General features: G+C 44.3%; 1 protein-coding gene across 1 annotated transcript in view; it reads right to left on the reverse strand.

Moving 5' to 3' along the window:
- The window catches only part of LOC115471964 (calreticulin-like), a 76,616-nt gene extending 63,088 nt beyond the window's left edge, over positions 1–13,528 (reverse strand). The window contains exon 1 of the mRNA XM_030205959.1: positions 13,313–13,528. Within this exon, the coding sequence (XP_030061819.1) occupies positions 13,313–13,418 (106 nt within the window). The 5' untranslated portion in view covers positions 13,419–13,528. The remainder of the gene's footprint in view (positions 1–13,312) is intronic.
- Between the last annotated feature and the right edge of the window lie 10,358 nt (positions 13,529–23,886).

Below are 23,886 nucleotides of genomic sequence, written 5' to 3' on the forward strand. Positions count from 1 at the left end.
CTACCCTCCCTCTCCCCTCCCCTCCCATTACCACCCCTCCTTCCTCCCTCCCCTCCCATTACCTCCAAAGTAGATCCCGCTAAACAGAATATTACATACAATTGTTACAGAACACCATGGGCACTTGTCTTCAAGCCAACAAATGCCCGTTTGTAAAAGAGAAAGAAAAAAAAAAAGGAAAACCCACGGGAGATTCTTAGGTGAAGAATCAAAGTCTATTCAATACAAAGCTATGAGCTTTAGGGGATAACGATTGTATGTATGTATTTATTTATTTATTTTATTGCATTTGTATCCCACATTTTCCCACCTATTTGCGGGCTCCAGAATTGCCTTCCTTCTCTTGGGGGAGGATCCCACCACCCTTCGTTCCTGCAGTAACATATCATTTAGTCGGTTTCTCCAGTGCCAGTAGTCTGGCGGCTCTGTGCACATCCAATTGTTCAGAATAAGTTTCTTCCCTATTATGCTTGCCTTCCGGACAAACTGCTGAGCCCCTTTATGGTGGAGGTGAAACTTTTCGTATTGATCAAGCAGGACCTCCAGAGGCGTAAACTGAATTGTATGTTGCACCATGCTTTCCAAGTACTGAGCTATTTGCTTCCAAAAGGTTTGTATCTTGTGGCACTCCCAAAGGGAGTGAAACAGCGTGCCCTTCCTTTGCTGGCACTTGGCACACAGCGGGTCCGGAACTCCTCCCATGTAGAAAATTTGAGGTTTGGCCATATATGCCCTATGCAGGATCCTGTATTGACATTCCCTGAGATTGGCGTTTCCCGATAGCGAAGGTATACGTGAGACCAGTTTCCGAAAGTCTATTTGTAGATTTGACTGCTGTAGATCTCAGCCCCATTTGGAACAGATGGCCCCACTTCCTTCCCTCTCCCTAAGTCCCATAAGGCCTTCTGCAGTCCTGATACCGACACCCTCTCACCGGGCAGGGATGCATAGAATTCCCTCACTCTTCGTCCATGCCTTCCACCCAGCTTTCCTTATCTAAAGAACGCACACAATGCGCCAGTTGGCAATATGCAAATATATGGCTCTGATTTATACCCACCCCCAGTGCTCCCAAACTCAACAACTGGTCTCGGAAACTACTTTGAGCCACTTTGAGCCTGCAAAGAGGTGGGATAAGGTAGGATACAAATGCAACAAATAAGGACGTGCTCCAGTCATGTGATACCTAACTCTGCCCATCTGCAAATTGAGGGTTACCCTTTCCTTAATTTTAAATTGTTAACCACACAGATGGTACCCAGGGTGGTATATCAAACGCAGAATAAACTTGAAACTTTAAAAATGCAACTTTGAATGAACACTTTAATCACCAACTGTGAGTCTGTTTAAAACTTACGGGCCCTTTTACAAAGCTGCGGTAAGCACTAATGTGTGCTTACTGCTTACCGCAGCAAAAAAAAAAAGAGCTTACTATAGAGCACACTGAGGCATCACTCAGTAATTTTAAGATGTACATGTGGGTTCGGGGGCAGAGAGTGGGGCACTACCACGCACTTACCGAACAGCCCAGGTTTAGCAGGTGAGTCCCTACTGCCTACAAACTAGATGGCGGTAGGGGATCACGTGCTAATGAGAAAATTAGCACATGGCCATTAATGTGAAAAATGAGAAAACTGGCCATTTTAACCCAGCAGTAAAAATAACCTTACTGTGCAGGAATGACCCACACAAGAGCACACTAAGGCCACATTTTTCTGCTATTTGGTAAAATGGCTAGTCCCTCACTCCTCTAACTTCAAGGTAGGTCAGGGGGAAGTGCCAGAGTGGGTGTGGAAGGCTAGTGGGCCCACTGGACCACCAGGGTCTTGTTAGTGTTGGGGGCTACTGGACCACTAGACTCAAGGCATATTTTCAAAGCACTTAGCCTTCCAAAGTTCCATGGGTTTCTATGGAACTTTGGAAGGCTAAGTGCTTTAAAAATATGTTAGGTCTTTTTAGTGTTTGGGAGATGGGGGGGGGGGGGGGGGAGCAGGCTTAGGTTTGATAGGTCCGGGACAAACCTCTTATGCTGTTTGACAGGTCAGGGCTTATTTTTTTTTTTTGACAACCTGGATCTGTCAAACAACTGTGGGAGAATTGTGCCTTGGGTGCATGCCCAGGCACAATCGTCCCACAGAAGTACCCCTATGATCAGAGCTCTGATCATAGGGGAGTTAATGCCCCATACTATTCCAGCACTAATTTTAGAGCACTGTTTGGAACAACGGGGGGCTTCTGATCAACTACCTCTAAAATATTTAGCTGTTTTATCTGTGGATAAATTAAGGATGCCCTCAGGGGCTGGTTCACCAACGTCTTAAACATTTACCACTCCCGATTCCACCACACGTGCTTGGAGATGTTTTCTAACAGGAACAAGAAGTTTAAGGATCTCCTGTACAACTTCTTAAATTTGCATCTTAACCCTGGGGTACAGACATAAAGCACATAACACTAGGAGTCCTTTTATCCACATAAGGCAGACCAATGACCACTAAAGTTCAGTGCTTAGATCCAGAACCTGAATTTGTACCACAGATGAAAAGCAAAGGGCAGCCAAATCAAGCATTCTGTTTTTGAATATTTCTCTGACAAGATCATGGTGCTGTGAACAGGAAATCCCGTTTTCCATATGGTAAACTCACAACTGGAGTAGATGTGGAAAGCTCTGTTACCACAGAAAATGCAAACTTTCCTAACCCTCTTCCTTATAAATAAAAAACATGCAAATCTCATGTATAGAAATGTGTGATCATAACATGCCACCTGAAAGGAATTTCACATTAAACCCATAAACAAAAACAGACTTTAGCTCAGTGTAATACAAAAGCAGATGTTCTTGATTGTCAATAATGCTCTACAATAGCAATTTCAATAGACAACTCGAAAACTACAGTTCAAATCTAATTTCATATTCAAAATGTTGGGTGCCTATACTGATAATAATAAATGATTCCTTAGGTCTGTAACATCCTTTAAGCACATAACAAGTGATTTTACAAATGTTAGGCACCATTTACACATGTAAAATCTATTTACACATGTAAATTGGCATATACATATAAATAGTGCTTTTAGAAAAGACCTTAGATAAATCCTTGTTTGGACCTGGGGATTTGGAGGGATGACTAAGGGGGGAATTGTGTTCATACCTCTGGTGCTGAAAACCCACCTCAAAATACAAAACAATTTGAGGTTCTTTGGTTCTGCTCATATGTGCAATTCTGGGAAATCTACTACTTACATGAGTAAGTGGCAGTACATACATGTATCAAACAAAAGGGGTGAAGTAAGAAACAGTAAAAATCAGAATATAACTCCATCAATGCAGTGTGTAAAGTTCTATAAATATCACCTTATAAATGGTTAGTACATTCTTTATGAAAAAGGAGGAAAATGTCTCTTAGTTTTCTATTTTTCAATCACTGGCTTAAAAAAAAAAACCTCAAAAACTTTAATCCAAATTGTTAAATTTTAAATTTTTATAATTTTTGTAAAAAGTCATACCAAAGTTAAGGTAAAATTATGTCTTACCTGATAATTTTCTTTCCTTTAACGCAGCAGATGAATCCAGGAACTAGTGGGTTAAGTCCGCCTACCAGCAGATGGAGATAGAGCTAAACAAACTAAAGGCAGTGATGCCAGACGGCCAGCTCCTTCCTCACTTAGTATGTCATTCATAAGCATTTGCAAAGGCCAAAAATATGAAACCAATAACAACCAGAAACCATCCTCACTATGAAAAACAGAGAACCAAATAAGAACTTCGAAATAACTGCAACTTGATCCAGAAATCGGAATCCTTTCCGTGTTCCCACATCTGTCTGAACTCTGCAAAAGAGAACCCGGAAGGAAAAAATAGCCACACTGCGCGGAAAATGAAAAAAACGTCTGCTGAACTAGGGAGGGATCCTGGATTCATCTGCTGCGTTAAAGAAAAGAAAACTATCAGGTAAGACATAATTTTACCTTCCTTGTCACTTGCAGCAGATGAATCCAGGAACTAGTGGGATGTACCAAAGTATTCCTTAAGTAGGGTGGGATGCCGACGCTCCCCCCGCCAACACTCCCGCCCCAAAACTCGCACCTCCCGAGCAGACACGTCTAGCCTGTAATGCTTCGCAAAAGTATGACGGGACACCCAAGTAGCCGCCTGACAAATCTCTTCCACAGATAAGGCCGACGCCTACGCCCAAGAAGCCGCCTGTGCCCGAGTAGAATGCACCTTCAGGACCACTGGAGACGCCTGCTCTTGTAGCAGATATGCCGCTCCAATGGCTTCCCTAATCCAGCGAGCAATGGAAGCCTTAGAAGCCGCCTCACCTCTTTTCGATCCTGACAAGAGCACAAAGAGATGATCCGAGCATCGAAACTCGTTAGAGATCTGCAAGTACCAAAACAAGGCTCTCCGCACATCCAGGAAACGTAGCGAGGCAAACTCCCCCGGATAATCCTCTCTTCAAAAAGACGGAAGATAAACCGCCTGATTTACATGGAAAGCCGAAACCACTTTAGGTAGAAACGACGACACCGTCCAGATCGACACCCCTGCTTCAGAAAACTGCAAAAAAGGATCTCTGGAAGATAAAGTCTGAATTTCAAAAATCCTCCTAGCCGAAGCAATGGCCACCAAAAACACTGTCTTAAGTGTTAGATCCTTCTCAGAAACCTTATTCAATGGCTCAAATGGTGGGGCCTGGAGGGCTCGCAGTACCACATTCAAATGCCACGCTGGGCACGGCTGCCGCAGAGAAGGCCGAAGCCGAAGAGCCCGCGTAGGAAACGGACCACATCAGCGTGAGTTGCTAAAGAGGAACCGTTCAGTTTGCCCCTAAAACAAGCTAGCGCGGCCACCTGCACTCGAAGGGAATTATATGCCAATCCCTTTTGAAGACCATCCTGAAGGAACTCCAGAATAACCAGAATGTCTGCCCGAAAAAGCGATTCAGCACGCAAAGCACACCATGCCGAGAAAGCTTTCCACACTCGCACATACGCTGCTGAAGTAGAATGCTTCCATGCCCCCCAAAAGTGGCAATGACTGGTCCTGAAAATCCCTTCTTCCTCAGCTGCCGCCTCTCAATAGCCAGGCCTTAAGACCAAAGCGGGAGGGATTTTCCATCTGAACTGGCCTTAGATGCAGCAGATTGGGAGTCACTAGAAGTCGCAATGGTGGCTCTGAGAGTGCTCGAACGAGATCCGCATACCACGGCCGTCGGGGCCAGTCTGGGGCCACTAGAACAACCGGCCCCCGATGCCGCCCTATGCGGCAAAGAACTCTCCCTATCAGAGGCCATGGAGGAAAAATATACAGTAGCTGTTGTTCCGGCCATGGCTGGAGAAGAGTGTCCAATCCTGCGGAACCTGGTCCACTGAAGAACTGGGGAACTTTGGCATTGCAAGCCATGGCCATGAGATCCATTACTGGTCTTCCCCAACGTTGACAGATCAGCCAAAAAGCTGAGTCCGACAGCGTCCATTCCGCCGTGTCCAAAAGAGTCCGGCTGAGAAAATCCGCTTGAACATTGTCTTGACCTGCAATGTGCGCTGCTGACAGACTTTGAACATGCGCTTCCGCCCATACTAGAAGACGAGACACTTCCACTGCCAAGGGAAGACTGTTAGTGCCCCCCTGCCAATTGATGTAGGCCACCGTCGTGTTCTTGTCCGAGAATACATGAACCACCTGCCCTTGCAGAAGGTCCTGAAAATTCTGCAGCGCATTCACGACTGCTCGCAACTCCAGAAGATTTATCGGCCAAGTCGCTTCGAGAGGGGTCCATGATCCCTGGGCTACTCGATGATGACAATGGGCTCCCCAGCCCGCAAGGCTGGCATCCGTCACGACTACCACCCAATTGGGAGATGCCAGAGAAACACCATTCTGCAAATTGGCTGACCGGAGCCATCGTGCGAGACTGTCCCTGGCCCGGCTCGACCAAGGAAGGCGTCGTTGATAATCCAGCGACATCGGCGACCATCTGCTCAAAAGGAAATTCTGAAGAGGCTGCATGTGAGCCCTTGCCCATGGAATGACCTCCAAGGTCGCCGTCATGGAACCGAGGAGTTGAACATAGTTCCACACTCGGGGAGTGCGACAACTCAATAAGGTCTATACCTGAGAAAGCAATTTGATCCTTCGCCCTTTGGGGAGAAACACCTTCCCCTGCTTCATATTGAATTGCACTGCAAGATACTCCAGACTCTGAGTAGGAACCAGATGACTCTTGTCCATATTGACCACCCAAACTAAGGATTGCAACACCGCAATCACTCGGTCGGTGACCACTTGACTCTCCTCTGCAGTCGTTGCCCGAATCAGCTAGTCGTCGAGATATGGATGCACTTGAATCCCCTCCTTCCGCAGGAACGCCGCCACCACCACCATGACCTTGGAAAAAGTGCATGGGTCAGTGGCCATTCCGAAAGGAAGGGCCCGAAACTGGAAGTGCTGACCCAGCACTGTAAATCTGAGAAATCTCTGATGGGGCTGCCAAATGGGAATGTGCAGGTAAGCTTCCCTCAAATCGAGAGCCGTCAAAAACTCATCTGGTTGAACAGCAGCAATAACTGCCCTTAATGTCTCCATGTAGAAGTGACGAACCTGCAAAAACTGGTTTACTTTTCTGAGATCGAGAATAGGCCGAAAGGCCCCTCCCTTCTTTGGAACCACAAAGAAGATGGAGCACCTACCTGTGCGCCTTTGAGGAACAGGCACGATAGCCCCTATCCTTAGCAGGTCTTGCAAACACTGTAGAACCGCTGTCCTCTTGGCCCGCGATACACAGCGGAACTCCAGAAAAAAGTCTGTGATGGGAGAGAAGAATTATAGCTTGTAACCTTCTCGCACCACATCGAGGACCCACTGGTCCGAAGTAATTCTGGCCCACTCTGGAAGAAACAGAGAAAGCCGAACACCGATCTGCTCTCCTCCCGAGTGGACCTGCGCCCCATCATTGGGAGGCCCGAGAAGGAGCCCCCTGATGAGAGGGAGGTCCAGCTGGACGCTTCTCGTTGCAAAAGGAAGAACGCTGCCCAAAACGAGGATGCTGAAAGGCTGCGTTGGACCGTCCCGGGCGATACCGTTGTGTCTCTCTGAAACGTGGCCTCGAGGCTCCCTGCCTGAAAGTAGACTTGGGTCTACCCTCCGGAAGACGCTGAGATTTAGAATCCCCCAAATCTTTAATAATCTTTTCTAGGTCTTCCCCCAAAAGCAATTTCCCTCGGAAAAGCAATTTAATGAGCCGTTGCTTAGAGGCCATAATTGCGGCCCAATGACGGAGTCACAGAAGACGCCGAAAGGAAATGGTCAAGGCCATGAGTTTGGCCGAAACACGGACCAAATCATACAAGGCATGGCACCAGCCCAATATCCATCAGCGACATCTGAGGAGTTCCCGGCATATCAGACTCCGAAATCGAATCCATGACAGAATGTAGCCAACTGAGACAAAAGCTGCATAAGAACTACAAACAGATGCCTGAAGTGTCAAAGCGTCACCTCAAAGGCACGTTTTAAAGAGGCCTATCCTTGCATATCCTTAAGTGCCACACCACCTTCCACAGGAAGAGTAGTCTTCTTAGTGACCGCCGTCACAGGGCATCCACCCTAGGTAGAGCAAACTGCTCTAAACGGTCCGCTGAAACCGGATACAGCCAGGCCATAGCCCTGGCTACTTTCAGCCCTCCATCCGGATCCGCCCACTGGGCCGAAATCTTCAATAGCTTTATGTACCGGAAAGGCCTTAGAAGGTCGTCTGGTACTAGCCATCTTGGGGTTGACCGCCTGAGAAGCCGCAACCTCAGGGTCCTCTATATTCAGGGCTTCCAGTGCCTGAGAGATAAAGGAGGACAACTCCTCCTTATGGAAAATCCTCATGGCGGAAGAATCCTCCGGTTGGTCAGTGAGGACACCATCCTCCACGTTCTCTACTCCCGTCTGCTCCGAGAGAGCCACCACGGAGGAAGCTGCAGGCGACCATATGCAGGACCCCTCCTCAGACCCCAAAGAAAGCCTAGGCTTTTTAAGGGAGGAGAAATCCTCTGGGGAAAAACCCAAAATCTCTTGGTTACCCCCAGACCCCCTGAGAGAATCAAAGGCCAAAGCTGTTGCAGCTGCGTGAGGGGGGGCAAGGCCCTTTTCAACAAAAACGCCTGATGGAGTAGCAAAATAAACTCTGGCATAAACCCCTCCACCGCAACAGAGGTCGCAGCTATGGCACCTGCACTACCGCCCACGGTGCCTGATGGCCCCCCCCCCGACTCTCCTACCAGCGGAGAAGAAGCTTTGCCCAAAACCACTACCGGAGCCGGCTCCACGACCGATCGCAAAATGGCACAAGAATCGCCAGGCTCTGGGTGGGAAAACACGCTCTCGGGGAGGCCACCACTCCGTCGAGTGCTGCCAAATCAGCGCAGCCTGCGCTGCAAAGGCCCGCCGCCAAATGCTGTTTCCCGCATCGGGAACAGTGTTTTACTGCCTCCGCTACCATCGCCCGTCCCCAAACAGGAACCCAGCAGGACTTACCCCAGACCGGGAAAGTGCAGGAACTGACAGCTGAGCCGAAGAAAAAAAAACTCTCAGACTCCACTTCGAGGCAGGCTCAGACAAGCAGGCAACAGAAAACAGGACTCGAACAACAGTAACACAAACCTGCTCTCAAAAAAACACACGTCCCTGTACTTCTCTGTTTCTCTTTTAAATAAATTCTATGGTTCTCTTTTTTTTTTTTTAGTGAGGAGGCAGAAACAAATAGGGAAGGAAAGGAACAGCAAAAGCCTGTTCAGAGGGAATTTGAGGTGCAGCAGGGACCCAGCAACTGCTGCGTATGCTGCCAAAGGGGACACCACCAGTCCGCCACCCGGGCTCAAACTGGCCACCGGCCCAGGAGCACCCTCAGAGGCCTTGGACCCAGGAGCTGGAGAAAAAGCTGAGATAGAGACATACTAACTGAGGAAGGAGCTGGCATTCTGGCATCACTGCCTTTACTTTGTTTATATGTATCTCCACCTGCTGGTCGGCGGACAACCCACTAGTTCCTGGATTCATCTGATTCAAGTGACAAGGAAGTGACATTTTACAAAAATTATACAAATTTCAAAATTTGGATTAAAGCTTTTAGAAGTTTATTTTTAAAGCTAGTGATTGAAAGATAGAGGAGTGCATATAGATTGCACTCTTCTAATTCTGAGGCTTTGTTCTTCCTTTTTCAAAAAGAATGTACATTTATAAGGTGATATTTATAGAACCTTACACACTGAATTGGTGGGAGTACATACATGCTTATATGTGCCAAAAGCACTATTTACACATAGAATACCCTGAGTTATGCCATCTTTTCTAAATGCATACTTTGGTAAAATGGCTTTTTCTCATGTTGTCTGCCATCAAATATATGGACTATTAGGTCCATGCATAAAAAACTGTAGTAGTGTTTTATTTTGTTTTTATCACTTCATGCGTAAACTTTTATAAAATGCTTTAGTCCTTGTTATGGTACTGAGACAGTCTTGACCCCTTATTATCTGATTTTAGGAAAGCTATCAGTCTAGGCTTTAAGCTATTAGGGGCCCTTTTACAGAGCGGTGGTAAGCACAAAGCGGGCTTACCGTTCGCTCTTTCGGGACTACCATTGGCCCAAAGCGGCTGCCAGCAGTAGTTCCGCCCCAAGCGTGCACCATTTCTGGGGGGAAAAGAAAATCTCCGGAAATGGCTTGCACAGCGATAACCTGGCAGTAATCAGGCATCGCCACACACTGCCCGGTTACTGCTGGGTTAAAATGGGAACCCTTACCGCCACCTCAATAGGTGGCGGTAAGGGCTCCTCGTTGCATGGTCATGTGGTAACAGTTCTCTTACTGCATAGCCATGTGTGCCTGGGGTCTTTTTACTCGCTATTGTAAAAAGGGCTTCTTAGTGATGCAATTTGATATGTCAAGTGCATTTGACCTCGCTGATCATGAGTTGCTTTTAGGCCTGTTGGATCAATTTGGACTGTATGGGAAGGTTCATCAGGAGTTCTGCGGCTTCCTAAAATCTAGATTGTATCAGGTGCAATTGTCAGGTTCTCTCTCACCATCCTGGTTTCCTGACTGCAGAGTGCCACAGGGCTCGCCGCTATCTCCAATCCTGTTCAATGTTATGATGACTCTGTTAGGTGAAAGACTGGAGGCAGCAGGATTCTGCACTTTTATTTATGTGAACAATGTCAAGATCTATATCCCTTTCAAGACTAGTCTTCTAGAAATTGTCTCTACGATTAGGCTTGGTCTTGATTTGTTGGAATCATGGGCTTCTGAATTTAAATATAAGTTAAACAGAGATAAGACTAAATTTCTTGTGGTAACCAACCCCTTTGACCATACCATCCATATATAATAATTTTACCACTGACAACATATCCTACCCCCTAGACACTATGCTTAGGGTACTGGGTGTATTAATTGACAGTCATCTCATGTTTGAGCCTCAGGTTTCTTCATTAGTGAAAAAATCCTTCAGGTCTCTTTGGAAGCTGAGGAGAATCAGCTCATATTTCTCACCTGACATCTTTAGACTGCTAGTTCAATCCTTGGTTTTAGCTCAGTTCAATTACTGCAAGTTCCATCTATGCAGTATGCAAGAAGGGTGTCTTAAAATGGCTGCAAACAGCCCAAAATACAGCAACTAGGCTTCTACTCAAAGTATCACATTTTGATATAGCCACTTCATTATTATGCAAGCTGCACTGGTTTCCCATTAAAGTCAGGATTATTTTTAAATGATGTGTGTTTGTCTTTCAAATATTATATGGCATGACACTGGATTACATGCAACAATAACTATTCCCCGGCCTAAACAATATAACCTCTGGTTCTAGGGACTACCTTAGACTTCATCTTCCAGCTTGTAAGAGTGCGCTATAAGTTGGTTTACTCTGCAGACTTTAGATACCAAGGTGCTAAGTGGTGGGACTCATTGCCAATGGCAATCAAGAATCGGCCTGATTACGTGGTATTTCACAAAAGACTGAAAACTTTCCTTTTTGAGAGGTTTCTACCCATTGATGATGTTAGATTGATGGCACAATGGTTTATTATTTAGTTCTCATTTGTAACTTATTTGTGCTACTCTTCTCTTACTTGATATTTTGTGTATGGTACTAAGCACTGCATACGTCTAGTAGCGCTATAGAAATGATAAGTAGTAGTAGTAGTAAACCTTGCCTGATGTTTTATTTATTGTAAGCCACATTGAACTTGATTATGTTTGGGATAATATATGTTAAAATAAATAAAGGGTCATGGAAGATATCTGCTTTCTGATCAGTATACCCTATATAAAGTTAGGATGATAATCTTATACAAGAAACAATGCTAAAGATTATTTATTAACAAGTGTAATAGTCTTTCTGTTTTAAAAATTTCACCCTTTCCTTGACATAAGAAAGAAGGAAAAGAGCTAATGTATTGTATCTTTTGGCCAATAGCTGTGTAGTGGAGTGCTCCATGAAAACACTGCTATAACAGTGTTTCTCTTTTTAGTGCATTTCAAAATTTTGAGAAGCCTTGCTAAAGTTAATGAAGCCCTTTGTTTGTCACAGAAGCTGTCCAGACCATGGTGCTGAACACTAGAGCTGATATGTGTTTTAATTAATGCAGAGGGTTTTTGTTTTGCTTTTAGTATTTCATGTTTATATCTCAAGTCAATGTGCAATTTCCATTTTGCAGTTTCTAGTTAACATCATAAAGGGAGGATGGGCTGGGTTTTTTCCAGTTAGACAAAATGGTCTTTCTGCATGCATCAATTATGCATAAGTCTGATAGGATTGTTAGCTAGTGACATCTTATAGGATACACCACACCATGCTCTAAGTTTTATGAAAAAGAATATGTAGGAGACCCCCCCCCCCCCCAACAAACCGTCTCACCATACCCTCCAGTTTTTTTGTCATAATGAAAGACAGTATTCCAGGGATCTGGGGACCTAATGGAGGATTTTCATTTACTGGGAAGGTTTAATAGTTTAATTATCTAAATTTTGTCTTGTATAAAGAGAAAAACATATATATATATATATATATATATACACACACACACACAAAAAATATTGAAACTCAGAGTCAATATAAATAATTCAAAGAGAGAAGATGAGGAAAATCTATTGATTATTTCATTTTGAATCATCCAACAGACCCTTCTAACTAAATACCCCTGCCTTTAACATAGTGCAGATAAAAAGGTGTGCTCAGAACAGTGACCTCAACCATAAAACGATTGATACTCGGCGTCACCACTTTCAATTATTGCCACACAAAAATCCATTTAGAAAAGAAAAACAGCAGTTCAAAATAAATGTTTGAAAAACGGTTTATTGGGCGATCAAATAAAATAATACATTTTCCCCAAGTCTTAATTTTTTTGGAGCATTTACATTTTGTCCTATGTGAATCTGCAGGTTATAGATTTCAATGACAGGAAGATTAACTAACGTTACCATTTTATTCTTATGGGCCCTGCTTCAGATAAATCAAGCTAAGCTTTAGTAAACGATCTCCTAAACTTTCCATCCTTTTGACGGTTAGATAAAATAAGTGAACGTTGCAAGCGGGGTATTATAACTATTCAATATGCAATACTGCTTTGAGTCAGAGTCTGTATAAACAATTTGCTGGAAATCATAACCCTTATTCACTTTGTTCAGAACCCTTATTTTATCATCCTCACTTTAATATTCCCTTATCTCTTGTCTGTCCTAATTAGATTGTAAGCTCTGTCGAGCAGGGATGGTCTCTTCATGTTCAAGTGTACAGCGCTGCGTACGTCTAGTAGCACTATAGAAATGATAAGTAGTAGTAAGTAGTAGTAGTAGTCTCTGGGATTCTGGAATCTTGCTACTCTTTGGGATTCTGGAATCTTGCTACTCTTTGGGATTCCGGAACCTTGCTACTCTTTGGGATTCTGGAATCTTGCTACTCTTCGTCCTTATCCCTTATTTGTCCTGTTTGTCTCTCCTAATTATATTGTAAGCTCTGTCAGCAGGGACTGTCTCTTCATGTTCAAGTGTACAGCGCTGCGTACATCTAGTAGTGCTATAGAAATGATAAGTAGTAGTAGTAGTAAATCATCTGCTTTTTTTTTTGTAAGGAACTCCCTGGAATGGGGGGGGGGGGGGGGGAGGGAAGGGAGGTTTCTACTTGTCCACCAGGAAAGTGGCCGGCTGCATTCACATCCGGAGGGAGGATGCACGCGCGCACTCGCGAGACCCTTCAGACACCTCGATGAAAGAGCTCGTGCAGGGTACCAGCCACGCGAAGGGAGGGATGCTCCTTACCTCCATCCTCAAACTGCTCCTTGAAATACTGCAGCGGCTCCGCGCGTCCTGCCGCCACCAGTGCGGCCAACATTAACCACTTCATGCTGCAGGGACGAGCTGTCATTCCCCCACGGCAGCACCGACGCCTTGGCCGGGGGCTTTGGGCCGGACCGTGGCGGTTTGAAAGAGGAGCGCGCGATTCTTTCCTCGCGGAAGCGCCACCAGCCGCTGACAGCGCCGCTCACCTCCGTGCGATGATGACCCCCGACGCCAGCCTCCCAACAGATGGCTCCTTCCTATTGGATCCGGCCGCTGGCAGGGCTCGCGCGGAGCAGCCAATGGGCGCCGACCACGCGTTGGGCAGCACCGAAGGTGAAGTTGGGAGAGAGGGTTATCAGAGGGTGGGTGGAGAGACAAGGCAGAAGGAGGAGAGAATCAGAGAGGGAAGGCGAGGAGGAGGAGGTCAGCATCAGAAAGTAGAGGTAGAGGAGAAGAGGCAAGGCAGTAGGAGGAGGAGGAGAGCATCACAGGGCGGAGGAGAGGCCAGGCAGAAGGAGCCCACCAGAGAAGGAAGGCGAGGGGGAGGAGATAATCAGAGAGGAGAGGTGAGAGGAGGGGAAAGGCAGAAGGAGGAGGAGGAGGAGAGAATCAGAGAGGGAGGAGAAGGGAAGGCAAATAGGAGGGGATGGTTAAAGAGGGAAAGGAGAGGGAGGACAAGGAGGAGAGCATTAGAGAAGGGAAGGCAACGGAGGAGCATCATGGAGGGAGGGAAGAGGGAGGGCAACGTGAGAGTATCAGAGATGAGAGGGACGGCAGGAAGGAGAAGAGTATCCGAGATCAGAGGGAAGACAAGGAGGAGGAAAACATCAGAGAGGGAGGAAAGCATCCAGGCAGGAGGACAAGAAGAAAATGAGTCTCAGACAGAGAGAGATAATTAAATCAAATAGAATGAAGCAGAGAGATGGAAAGCAGGCAGTAAAAGAAGCAAGCAATTTGAGGGCTGGAAGGAGAGTAGTAGCCTCAATAAAAGCTGATAACGAGAGCATCAGCTTGTTTTTACAAGAGAAGGAGGGCTAAGAGGGAAAGGCAACAGGCTAGGGGTAAGAAAAAGAAATTAGCCGGCTGGAAAAATTAACTGTGTCTTCTAGATTATAAAAGATAGAAGAGACAGCATCAATAACTTATATGGCAGTCCGCATTTTGACTTCAGAGAGGAGAACACTTTCGTCTCTCTACATCATCAGAATGCACTGGATTTGAAAAGTCTGTTAGTGTTGATGAGAAGCACTGTGTAGCAGGAGCTGTCCAGAGGATGGTGCTGAAAGGCAGCGAAATGCCTCTATTGATCTGAAGATAACTAAATCTGCATAAATAACATAATTCAGCATAGACTATTGACTTTTTTTCACAATAACAAATACTTTCCCACTATATAGCAAGAGGATCCAGTCAAAGTAAAACTTGAATTACACCTTCAAAAAAGGCCTAGAAGGGTGTAATTTGCAGGGAACCAGCAGGTACAACTCTAGCCACCTTAGTAGGCAGACAAGATGGGCCACACTCATCTTTATTTGCACTCACTATGGGGTCCTTTTACTAAGGTGCGCCAAAGAGTGGCCTGCGCTGGTGTAGACGTATTGGATGCGTGCAGGTTCATTTTTTCAGTGCAGCTGCAGAAAAAGGCCTTTTTTTGGCCAAAAATGGACATGCAGCAAAATGAAAATTGGTATGCGTCCATTTTGGACCTGAGGTCTTACAGCCACTTATTGACTTAGTGGTAAGGTCTTGTGCATTAACCGGCGGTAATCATCAGCATGCGTACAATGCCGATTACTGCCCGGTTAGTGCCGTTTGCTGGAAAATTTCTGGCGCACCTACTGAACGCATGTACAAAATGAAATTACCGCCCGGGCCATGTGGTAGCCGGGCGGTAGTTCCAAATTGGCATGTTTAGGCACCTACGTGGCTTAGTAAAAGGGCCCCTATGTTACTATTAGGAAAGGCTAACGAGGTAGGAATTTTCAGCTTGGAAAAGAGACAGCTGAGGGAGGCTATGATTGAGGTCTACAAAATTCTGCCTTGTGTAGAATGGGTAAATCGATTTTTCACTCTTTCAAAAAGTACAAAGACCAAGGGACACTCAAAGAAAATACTTTTAAAACAAAAGGAAATATTTTTTTTCGTTAAAAGAATAGATGTGGTAAGAGTGGTTAGCATATCTGGGTTTAAAAAAGGTTTGGACAAGTATCTGGAGGAAAAGTCCATAGTCTGTTACTGAGACAGAGATGGGGAAGCCACTGCTTGCCCCAGGATTGTTAGCATGGAATGTTGCTACTAATTGGGTTTCTGCTAGGTAGTTGTGACCTGGATTGCCACTGTTGGAAGCAGGATACTGGGCTAGATGGACCATTAGTCTGACCCAGTATGGCAATTCTTATGTTTTTATTCCCCATAAATTTGGATAAATATTAAATGCACTATAAAAAGAAGTGAAAGAGAAATAAGATAAAGAAGATATTAAATCTTAGATAAAATAATTGTGTTAATTCCAGCAGAAAATAACTAACTCCCCTGTTTAAAAAGAAATGCCACAATGCCGGCACAGCCACTAGTGTGGCTTTGTAAACGGGGAGGGGGGGGGGGTGTAAAGAATTCATTTGGTCATTACTGACCTATAGAATCTTTTTGTCTTCTTAGGGTACATAATATAGATTTACCTTATTCCATTAAAAAAAAAAAGTTTTCCCTAAACCAATTTCCTTGTATGTTGTTATAGTAAACCTATACAACAAATCAGACACACGTTTTGGTCTGTATAAGTTAATTGAAAAGCAATGCAGGAAAGAAGACTGTGGGGTTCATCTCTGAAAGAGTAAAATGTCTAAAAAGTGACATAAAGCAGTATTTGGACATTTTTCTCACAAAAATGTCCAAATCAGTATTTTCAAAACCCATTTTTCAGAAGTTTTTCTATGCTTTTCATCTGCAGTGTGTCCAAATCTCAAGTGGGCATGTCAGAGGCATGTTAAGGGCGGGATTTGGGCACTCCTAAGACTTTGATGTTTTTCAGCCATAATGGAACAAAACAAAACTGACTCGACACAGCCGTGTTTCGGCCCAATGACCTGCCTCAGGATTCTTCCCATGTTGTATAGGAGAATCTGTATCACTTGCTGTACAGAAGTGTTGCAAATTTTTTTGCTTATATGGTACATATAAAAAAGATGGAAAGCACTGCTGGTAGTGCTGTACGCCCTCCGCAATCACACTTAGATTCTCCTACACAACATAGGATGAGTCCTGAGGCAGGCCACTGGGCCAAAACAAGGCTGTGTTGAGTCATTCTTGCTGATCAATACATCCTAGATTATACAACATCATCGTTTCATCTAGTCATCTTTGCTGTCTCCCGAGTGTGATTTTCTCTGCGAAGTTTTTGTTCTTCTGTATTTCTGACAAAACTGTCCAGGACTAAAACTAAGATGTTTTGAGCTAGACCAGTTTCTATAATGAGTAAGGCACAAAAGTTGCCCTAAATGACCAGATGACCACTGGAGGGCATTAGAGATGACCTCGCCTTACTCCCCCAGTGGTCATTGACTCCCTCCCACCCTCAACAAATGTGATTAAAAACATTACTTACCAGTCTCTATGCCTGCCTCACATGTTATATACAGGTCCATTAGAGCAGCATGCAGGTCCCTGGAATAGCCTAGTGGTGGGTGTAGTTCACTGCAGACAGGTGGACCCACCTCCTCCCATCTGTTACACTTGTAGTGGAAACTGTGAGCTCTCCAAAACTCACCAGAAACCACTGTACCCACATATAGGAGCCCCCTCCACCAATAAGGGCTATTGTAGTGGTGTACAGTTGGGGGTAATGGGTTTTGGGTGAGTTTTGGGGAGCTCAGCAGACAAGATAAGGGAGCAACAGTGAGATGTGTACCTGGGAGCATTTTTTTGAAGTCCACTGCAGTGCCCCTTAGGGTACCCCATTGCTCTCCTGGGATATCTGGGGGACCAGTCTAGTACATTCTAGCCCCTCCTACATCCCAATGGCTTGATTTTCTACGTTTTTCATTTGGACATTTTTTTTAATCTAGTCAAAAAACGTGCAAAGCACAAAACCTTGTTTGAAATGGCATTAAAAAAAAAAGATAGATATTTTTCTTTTTTCAAAAATGACCTTCTTTTCTGTATGGATTTTGGATGCTGTGTGCAAAATGTCCAAAGTCGGTCTTAGACGTCATATCGAAAATGCCCCTCCATGGCGCTCATTTTCAAAGCAGATGGACTTCTCAAAATGGCCAACAAAATGTCCATCTGCTGAAAACATTCAAATCATGATTTTCGAAAGGCAAAATTTGGATATTTTACACTGCAGTTCATCCAAATAATAAGGGGGCATGTTGGAGGCATATTTTTGGTGAGAGTAGAGTGGGTTCAAATTTAGGACATCTTTTAGCGATAATGGAACAGGAAGAAATGTACAAGGCAAAAAAAGAAAGACATTTTCATCTAGACATATTTCAATCATGTCCAGGATACAAAAAGGTGTCTTGATTGAGTAGCTGACCACTGGAGGGATGAAAGCATGACCCCAATAGATACTGATCCCCTCCCAAAAAGCAAAAGTGACAGTGGATACTAGGCTTTAATGACAGCTTCAAGTATTATGGCCATTTCTAATAGATCAGCAAGGAAGTGTAAGGTGTAGCCTTGTGGTCAGAGCAGTGGACTTTGAACAATGGAACCTAGGTGTAATTCCCACTTTAACTCTTTTACTTCTGTACAAATATGAGCCCTCCTGGAATATAGAAATACCTACTGTATCTGAACTTACGAGATACCTGCAAACATGATGGCTATTGTGATGTTGTACCTTTAGGTACAATAGGTTTTTATTTGTTCCTGGAGGGCTCACAATAACATATAACAGAAACTGAAGCAGCTAAGGAACTGCCCTTGATCCCCTGGAAAGAAAGGGTCCCAAGCCTGCCTGATTCAGAAGGCACAGCCTGGTAATCAGCCTTGGGGTCTTCTCTCAAATTTCTGCCTTGGGCCTCAGCCATGTCTAACACTACCTCTGACAGACGTACATTCTAAAAACTAACATATTCTAATTACTAAATAGAAAATAAGGGTATTTTTCTACCTTTCTTGTCTGATCATATTGGGCCTGATATTCAGACCGCAGAAGTTAGCTTGGCTAACTTCCACGGTCTGTGCTGAGTCTGGATATTCAATGCTGGGCAGCTTCCGGTGACCAGCATTGAATATCCAGTTTATTTTTGGCCAATTCAAACTCAACTGGCCAAACAGATATTCAGAGCTTGCCGGTTACATTTGAACTGGCCAAAGATAGGTCTGGTATTCACACGACCAAATATGACCACAAAACTTGCACTGAAAATGTGCAATATAACCTCTCTTCAGTCTCCCGCTGTCCTTCCGCATCTTTCCTGTCACCCTCCCCTCCGCAGGACTAGCATTTCTCCTGTTCCCCCCCCTGAAGTTAGCATCACTCCTGTCTTCCTCTTCTATGAATCCAACATCTCTTCCCCTCTCCATGCAGAATTTGCATCTCTCCTGCCCCCACCCTCTTCCTCAGGTGAAGCCAGTTCCTCTGCCTCTCGTTCTTTCCATCCAACCCCACTGGTCTGGCACCTCTTCCTCTCCCCCCGCCCCCTGTGGGTCCAGCACCTCTACCTCTCCCTCCCCACCACCTCCGCAATCTTTCAAAACCTATCTACTTTTGGCAGTGATAAACACACCCTGCCAGAAATGCCCCACTCCCTATGAATGAACTTCATTTTCTCTTGTTTCTTGTTACATTTTCTATATATGATGCTGACTTATGCATGTTGGTGTATGCCCAATTTAACGTGCGTAATTAATGAGCCAATAGCGGCTGACTAACGGGCTAACAAACTGTTAGCTCCTGATAACACCTTGGAGCTCACAAGTGTCCAGTTGCCTGTTGGCTGAGTGATGGCCCGAGTTTGGTTGCGCCAGCTTTCCTTGATGCTGCGGCGTCCTGGTGCTGCTCCTTTTCGCCAGTTTTGGTGTGGCGGTTCATGCGGCACTGGCCAGCGTGGGCTGGCAGTCATCTCGGTCGCGATGTCCCTGCTTGTGTGGCTTGCTCTGCTGAACTTGAGGGCCCTCGGGAAATTCGTTGGCATCCGGCTTTGGATCATCAGCTCATCATCGGGCTTGTGCTTGTTTCGGTCCGGGGAACCGTGGTCTGCTGTATGACTGCTGCGGCTGCCTCTTTCCCGATCTTCATTGCCTTTGCTGTCCTGTCTTGGAGGGTCCTGACAGTTGGAGCTGCGGAGGAGGACTGTTTGATTCTCCATCTTGAAATCTGCGCCATTGGTCTACGGTTTTCATCGGCTTCTGGTGATCGTTGCCTTTCTCCTGGCCGCCTGCTGTTGCTACTTTCCCCAGTGCCTGTAAGAGGATCGTCTTGCCAGGACTTGCTCCAGCTCCTCTGTCTAATCTGGATCTCCATCGTCCCCCTTGGCCCGCCAGGAGTCTCGTCATTCATCTTTGCCTCCCTTACCCTTCCCTTCTTATCCTATCCTATCCTATCTTCTTATCTTGTTCTCCCGCACTAACTACTGAAATGTATCTGTAATGTATTTATTTAACTGGCTGCATCACTATGGCAAAAGGCGGGGTATAAATGTACTGAAATAAATAAATAATTGGGTGATAACCAATTATCAGCACAAATTGACAATAGGATTTATGCGCATATCGCATTCTATATTTGGGTCATAGATAGGGGTGTTTCTGGGGGCATTCCCAAATGTTATGCATGTTGATATGGAATATGGCCTAAGTGCTCATAGCAGGCCTAACTGCAGGCACAGTTTGGCACAGTTTATACCTAAATGTGATTCTATAATGCAGTTACCCTGCTAAGTGTGTTAAATTTTTGGTGCTGATTTTTAGGCGTTACTTATAAAATACACCCCTAAGTGGTTAATGTGATTTAGTAAAAAGACCCTTTAGTCTACACCATGCTTTCAGGCATATAGAACATTTGTAAGCAAAAATAAACTATTCAACAATTTAAAAAAAATCCTGAAGATGATGAAAAACAATGAATGACCACAGAAGAGAGAAACTCTTCAAAAATTAAGGCTTTGTTTTTGCATCTATTTGACTAACCAGAAAAAAATAAGGGTCCTGTTTACTAAGGTGCGTTAGCATTTTTAACGCACCTATAATTAGTGTGCGTCGTAACTATGTAGGCACCTATAGGGATATTGTAGGTGTGTACACAGTTAATGCGCACACATGGTTAACGCACATTAAAAATATTAATGCGCCTATAACAGTTTAGCAAACAGGGCCCTAAAGGGAATGATTAAACCACTGCATGTAGGAAGGACACTGCATGCTGAAAACGTTACACTAGTTTCTGAGCTACGGAAAAGCTCTTCTGTCCTAGGTCCATGCAAGGACTTTATACATGTGTGTATAACAATGCTTGTGATAAAGAACTGGAGGACCATTCTCAGTGGAGTAATGTTAGGGATCCCAGAAAAACTGGAAGGGTCAGATCCATTGGCCATTATGAGAAAATACTGAAGGAGATACAGAAATTGGATGAGTTAGTGTCAAAGCTTTTTATTGAGCGAACACGTAGAACCCTATGCTTTTAAAAAAGTTCATTATTATAAAGCTAAAACATTTCTGATAAAATTTAATAACTTTCATGTGAAAAAGTGGCTACTCAAGCAAAGAACTCCAGCAAATGCCTTTTAAAAACTCCCATGTGCCAATGCTATACAATACTGAAAAAGAGAACAACTTATACTGAGATATGTAAAAGTTTACATGGATAAAAAAATGTTTTGGCTGCTTTAATGCAAAAGTTGTCCATTAACAATAATGAAGGACAACAAACTTTTTACTCCACAGATACTGCCTGGGAAAAATGGTGGTGAAGGGAGAGCAGACCCAAAACATCCATTGTATATGGCATCATTATCACCAGAACATGCTCCTTTGGAGGGGAAAAAGAAAAGTGGAGGTGGCTAGAGCAGAAGTACTTGATCAACGCTGTATGGAACAGTTTAGAAGAATTTGAGTAGCCGGTTGGAGCCCATGAAGCAGCCTGTGAGGGTTGTCTGCGATCCTCAAGGGAAGCAATTTAAAGATCCTTGCTTTGGAAGTAACATTGGAGAAAGATAGGTCGCTGCCTAGAATTCAGTCTGCTCGCTAAGTGCTTGGAGATGTAGGGCATGTCAACAGGATTGGAAGATGAATATTTGGTGAAATTTTGGAAGAACTAAGTCATTGATATTCAACAAGAGTTATTCAGGTAGGAACAGCTCCTACCCAGAGAGGTCCCCCCCACCACTGGGTCCATTTCCAGATTTTCAGTGGTATTATCTCAGTAGTGCCAGGGTGGTCCGGAATAAAGCCTGGGTTGAGTTGGCATTTACCCGGTTAGCAGTGACATTCAGTCTGCTAACTAGGTAACTGCCTGAATAAAGTTAGGACAGCAAAATGTTTGTCCTAACCTTCATATTAAAGATGTCATTTACCAAATCTTGGCATGTGCACTAACTGCCACATAGCCCATAGGTATAAAATGGGCAGTGCAGCATTTAGTACATGTCTTTCTAGTCCCACCCAAAACATGCCCACAACCCGCCCCCTTGTTATTTGGATGAACTCAGTGGAAAACGTCCAAATTCTGCCTTTTCAACAATTGTGATTTAGACATTTTGGGCAGCCGTATGTGTTTTTGGCTGTTTCGAGACATCTATCTACTGTCGTATTCTCTGTTTCTATGATGATGATAATGAAGAAGGGGCTTAGGTTCTTTTTTTACTTTTTTGTAGACATTGTTGTGAAATGGGCTCATTTTCTCCTATTTCTTGTTCTTTTGGACTATTTTCATTCTTTTCCTAGGGGATAATACAAGTTATCAGATTATTGTTGTGTGCAGCTTTAGAAATTGATCTTGTATTATTGCAATACTGTAATAGAGAGAACCAGGCCTAGAGTCACATCTGCTGAAGATGAGGTAGGCTGCAACACTGCTCTACAGGTCCGCACCTCTAATATTGTGTTCAATTCTGGCCGCTGCACTTCAAAAAAGATATAGTAGGATTAGAAAAGGTACAGAGAATGGCGACGAAAATGATAAAGGGGATGGGACGACTTCCCTATGAGGAAAGGCTAAAGCGACTAGGGCTCTTCAGCTTGGAGAAAAGGCGGCTGAGGGGAGATATGATAGAGGTCTATAAAATAATGAGTGGAGTTGAATGGGTAGATGTGAAGCATCTGTTTACGCTTTCCAAAAGTACTAGGACTAGTGGGCATGCGATGAAGCTACAATGTAGTAAATTTAAAACGAATCGGAGAAAAGTTTTCTTAACATGTAATTAAACTCTGGAATGTGGTAAAACGCGGTTAGCTTAGTGGAGTTGAAAAAAGTTTTGAACGGCTTCCTAAAGGAAAAGTCCATAGACATTATTAAATGGACTTGGGAAAAATCCACTATTTCTGGGATAAGCAGTATAAAATGTTTTGTACTTTTTTGGAATCTTGCTAGGTATTTGTGACCTGGATTGGCCACTGTTGGAAACAGGATGCTGGGCTTGATAGACCTTTGGTCTTTCCCAGTATAGCAATACTTATGTACTTATTTTCTGTTCACCTTTAGAAGAGTCATTGGGATATCTTTACTAAGGTGCGTTAGCATTTTGAACTTGCTTTTAAAGTTAAGGCATGTTACATGTTAATGCGCCTATACATTTCTATGGGCACGTTAACGTTTAACGCGTGTTAACCATTAATGAGCATTAGCAATGCTAACGTGCTTATAGCGCACCTTAGTAAACATAGGCAATAGAGTCTAATGCATACAGCATCTGGAGCACGATCTGAATCCCAGAGAACATAACCTTAAACCTATCTTAACTTTAACCCCCCTCCTCAAAAAAAGGGAAACAACTCAATATGTCAAATGTGCTACCATAGGGTCATAGGGTTTCTTTTGGGTTATCATCCCATTACAAGACTTGACATTTGTTTTGCAGCACTCAATCATTTGCTCTCACAGTGGAGTGCCTCAGGGATCGGTGCTGGGGCCGATTCTGTTCAATATATTTGTGAGTGGCATTGCCGAAGGGTTAGAAGGTAAAGTTTTCCTATTTGCGGATGATACTAAGATTTGTAACACAGTGGACACCCTGGAGGGAGTGGAAAACATGAAAAAGGATCTGAAAAAGCTAGAAGAATGGTCAAAGGTTTGGCAATTAAAATTCAATGCGAAGAAATGCAAAGTGATGCACTTAGGGAGTAGAAATCCAACAGAGGCGTATGTGTTAGGCGGTAAGAGTCTGCTAGGTACGGATGGGGAGAGGGATCTTGGGGTGATAGTATCTGAGGATCTGAAGGCGATGAAACAGTGTGACAAGGCGGTGGCCGTAGCTAGAAGGTTACTAGGCTGTTTAGAGAGAGGTGTGACCAGCAGAAGAAAAGAGGTGTTGATGCCCCTGTACAAGTCGTTGGTGAGGCCCCACCTGGAGTATTGTGTTCAGTTTTGGAGGCCGTATCTTGCTAAG

This window comes from Microcaecilia unicolor, chromosome 6 (assembly GCF_901765095.1).
Source record: "Microcaecilia unicolor chromosome 6, aMicUni1.1, whole genome shotgun sequence".
NCBI lineage: Eukaryota > Metazoa > Chordata > Amphibia > Gymnophiona > Siphonopidae > Microcaecilia > Microcaecilia unicolor.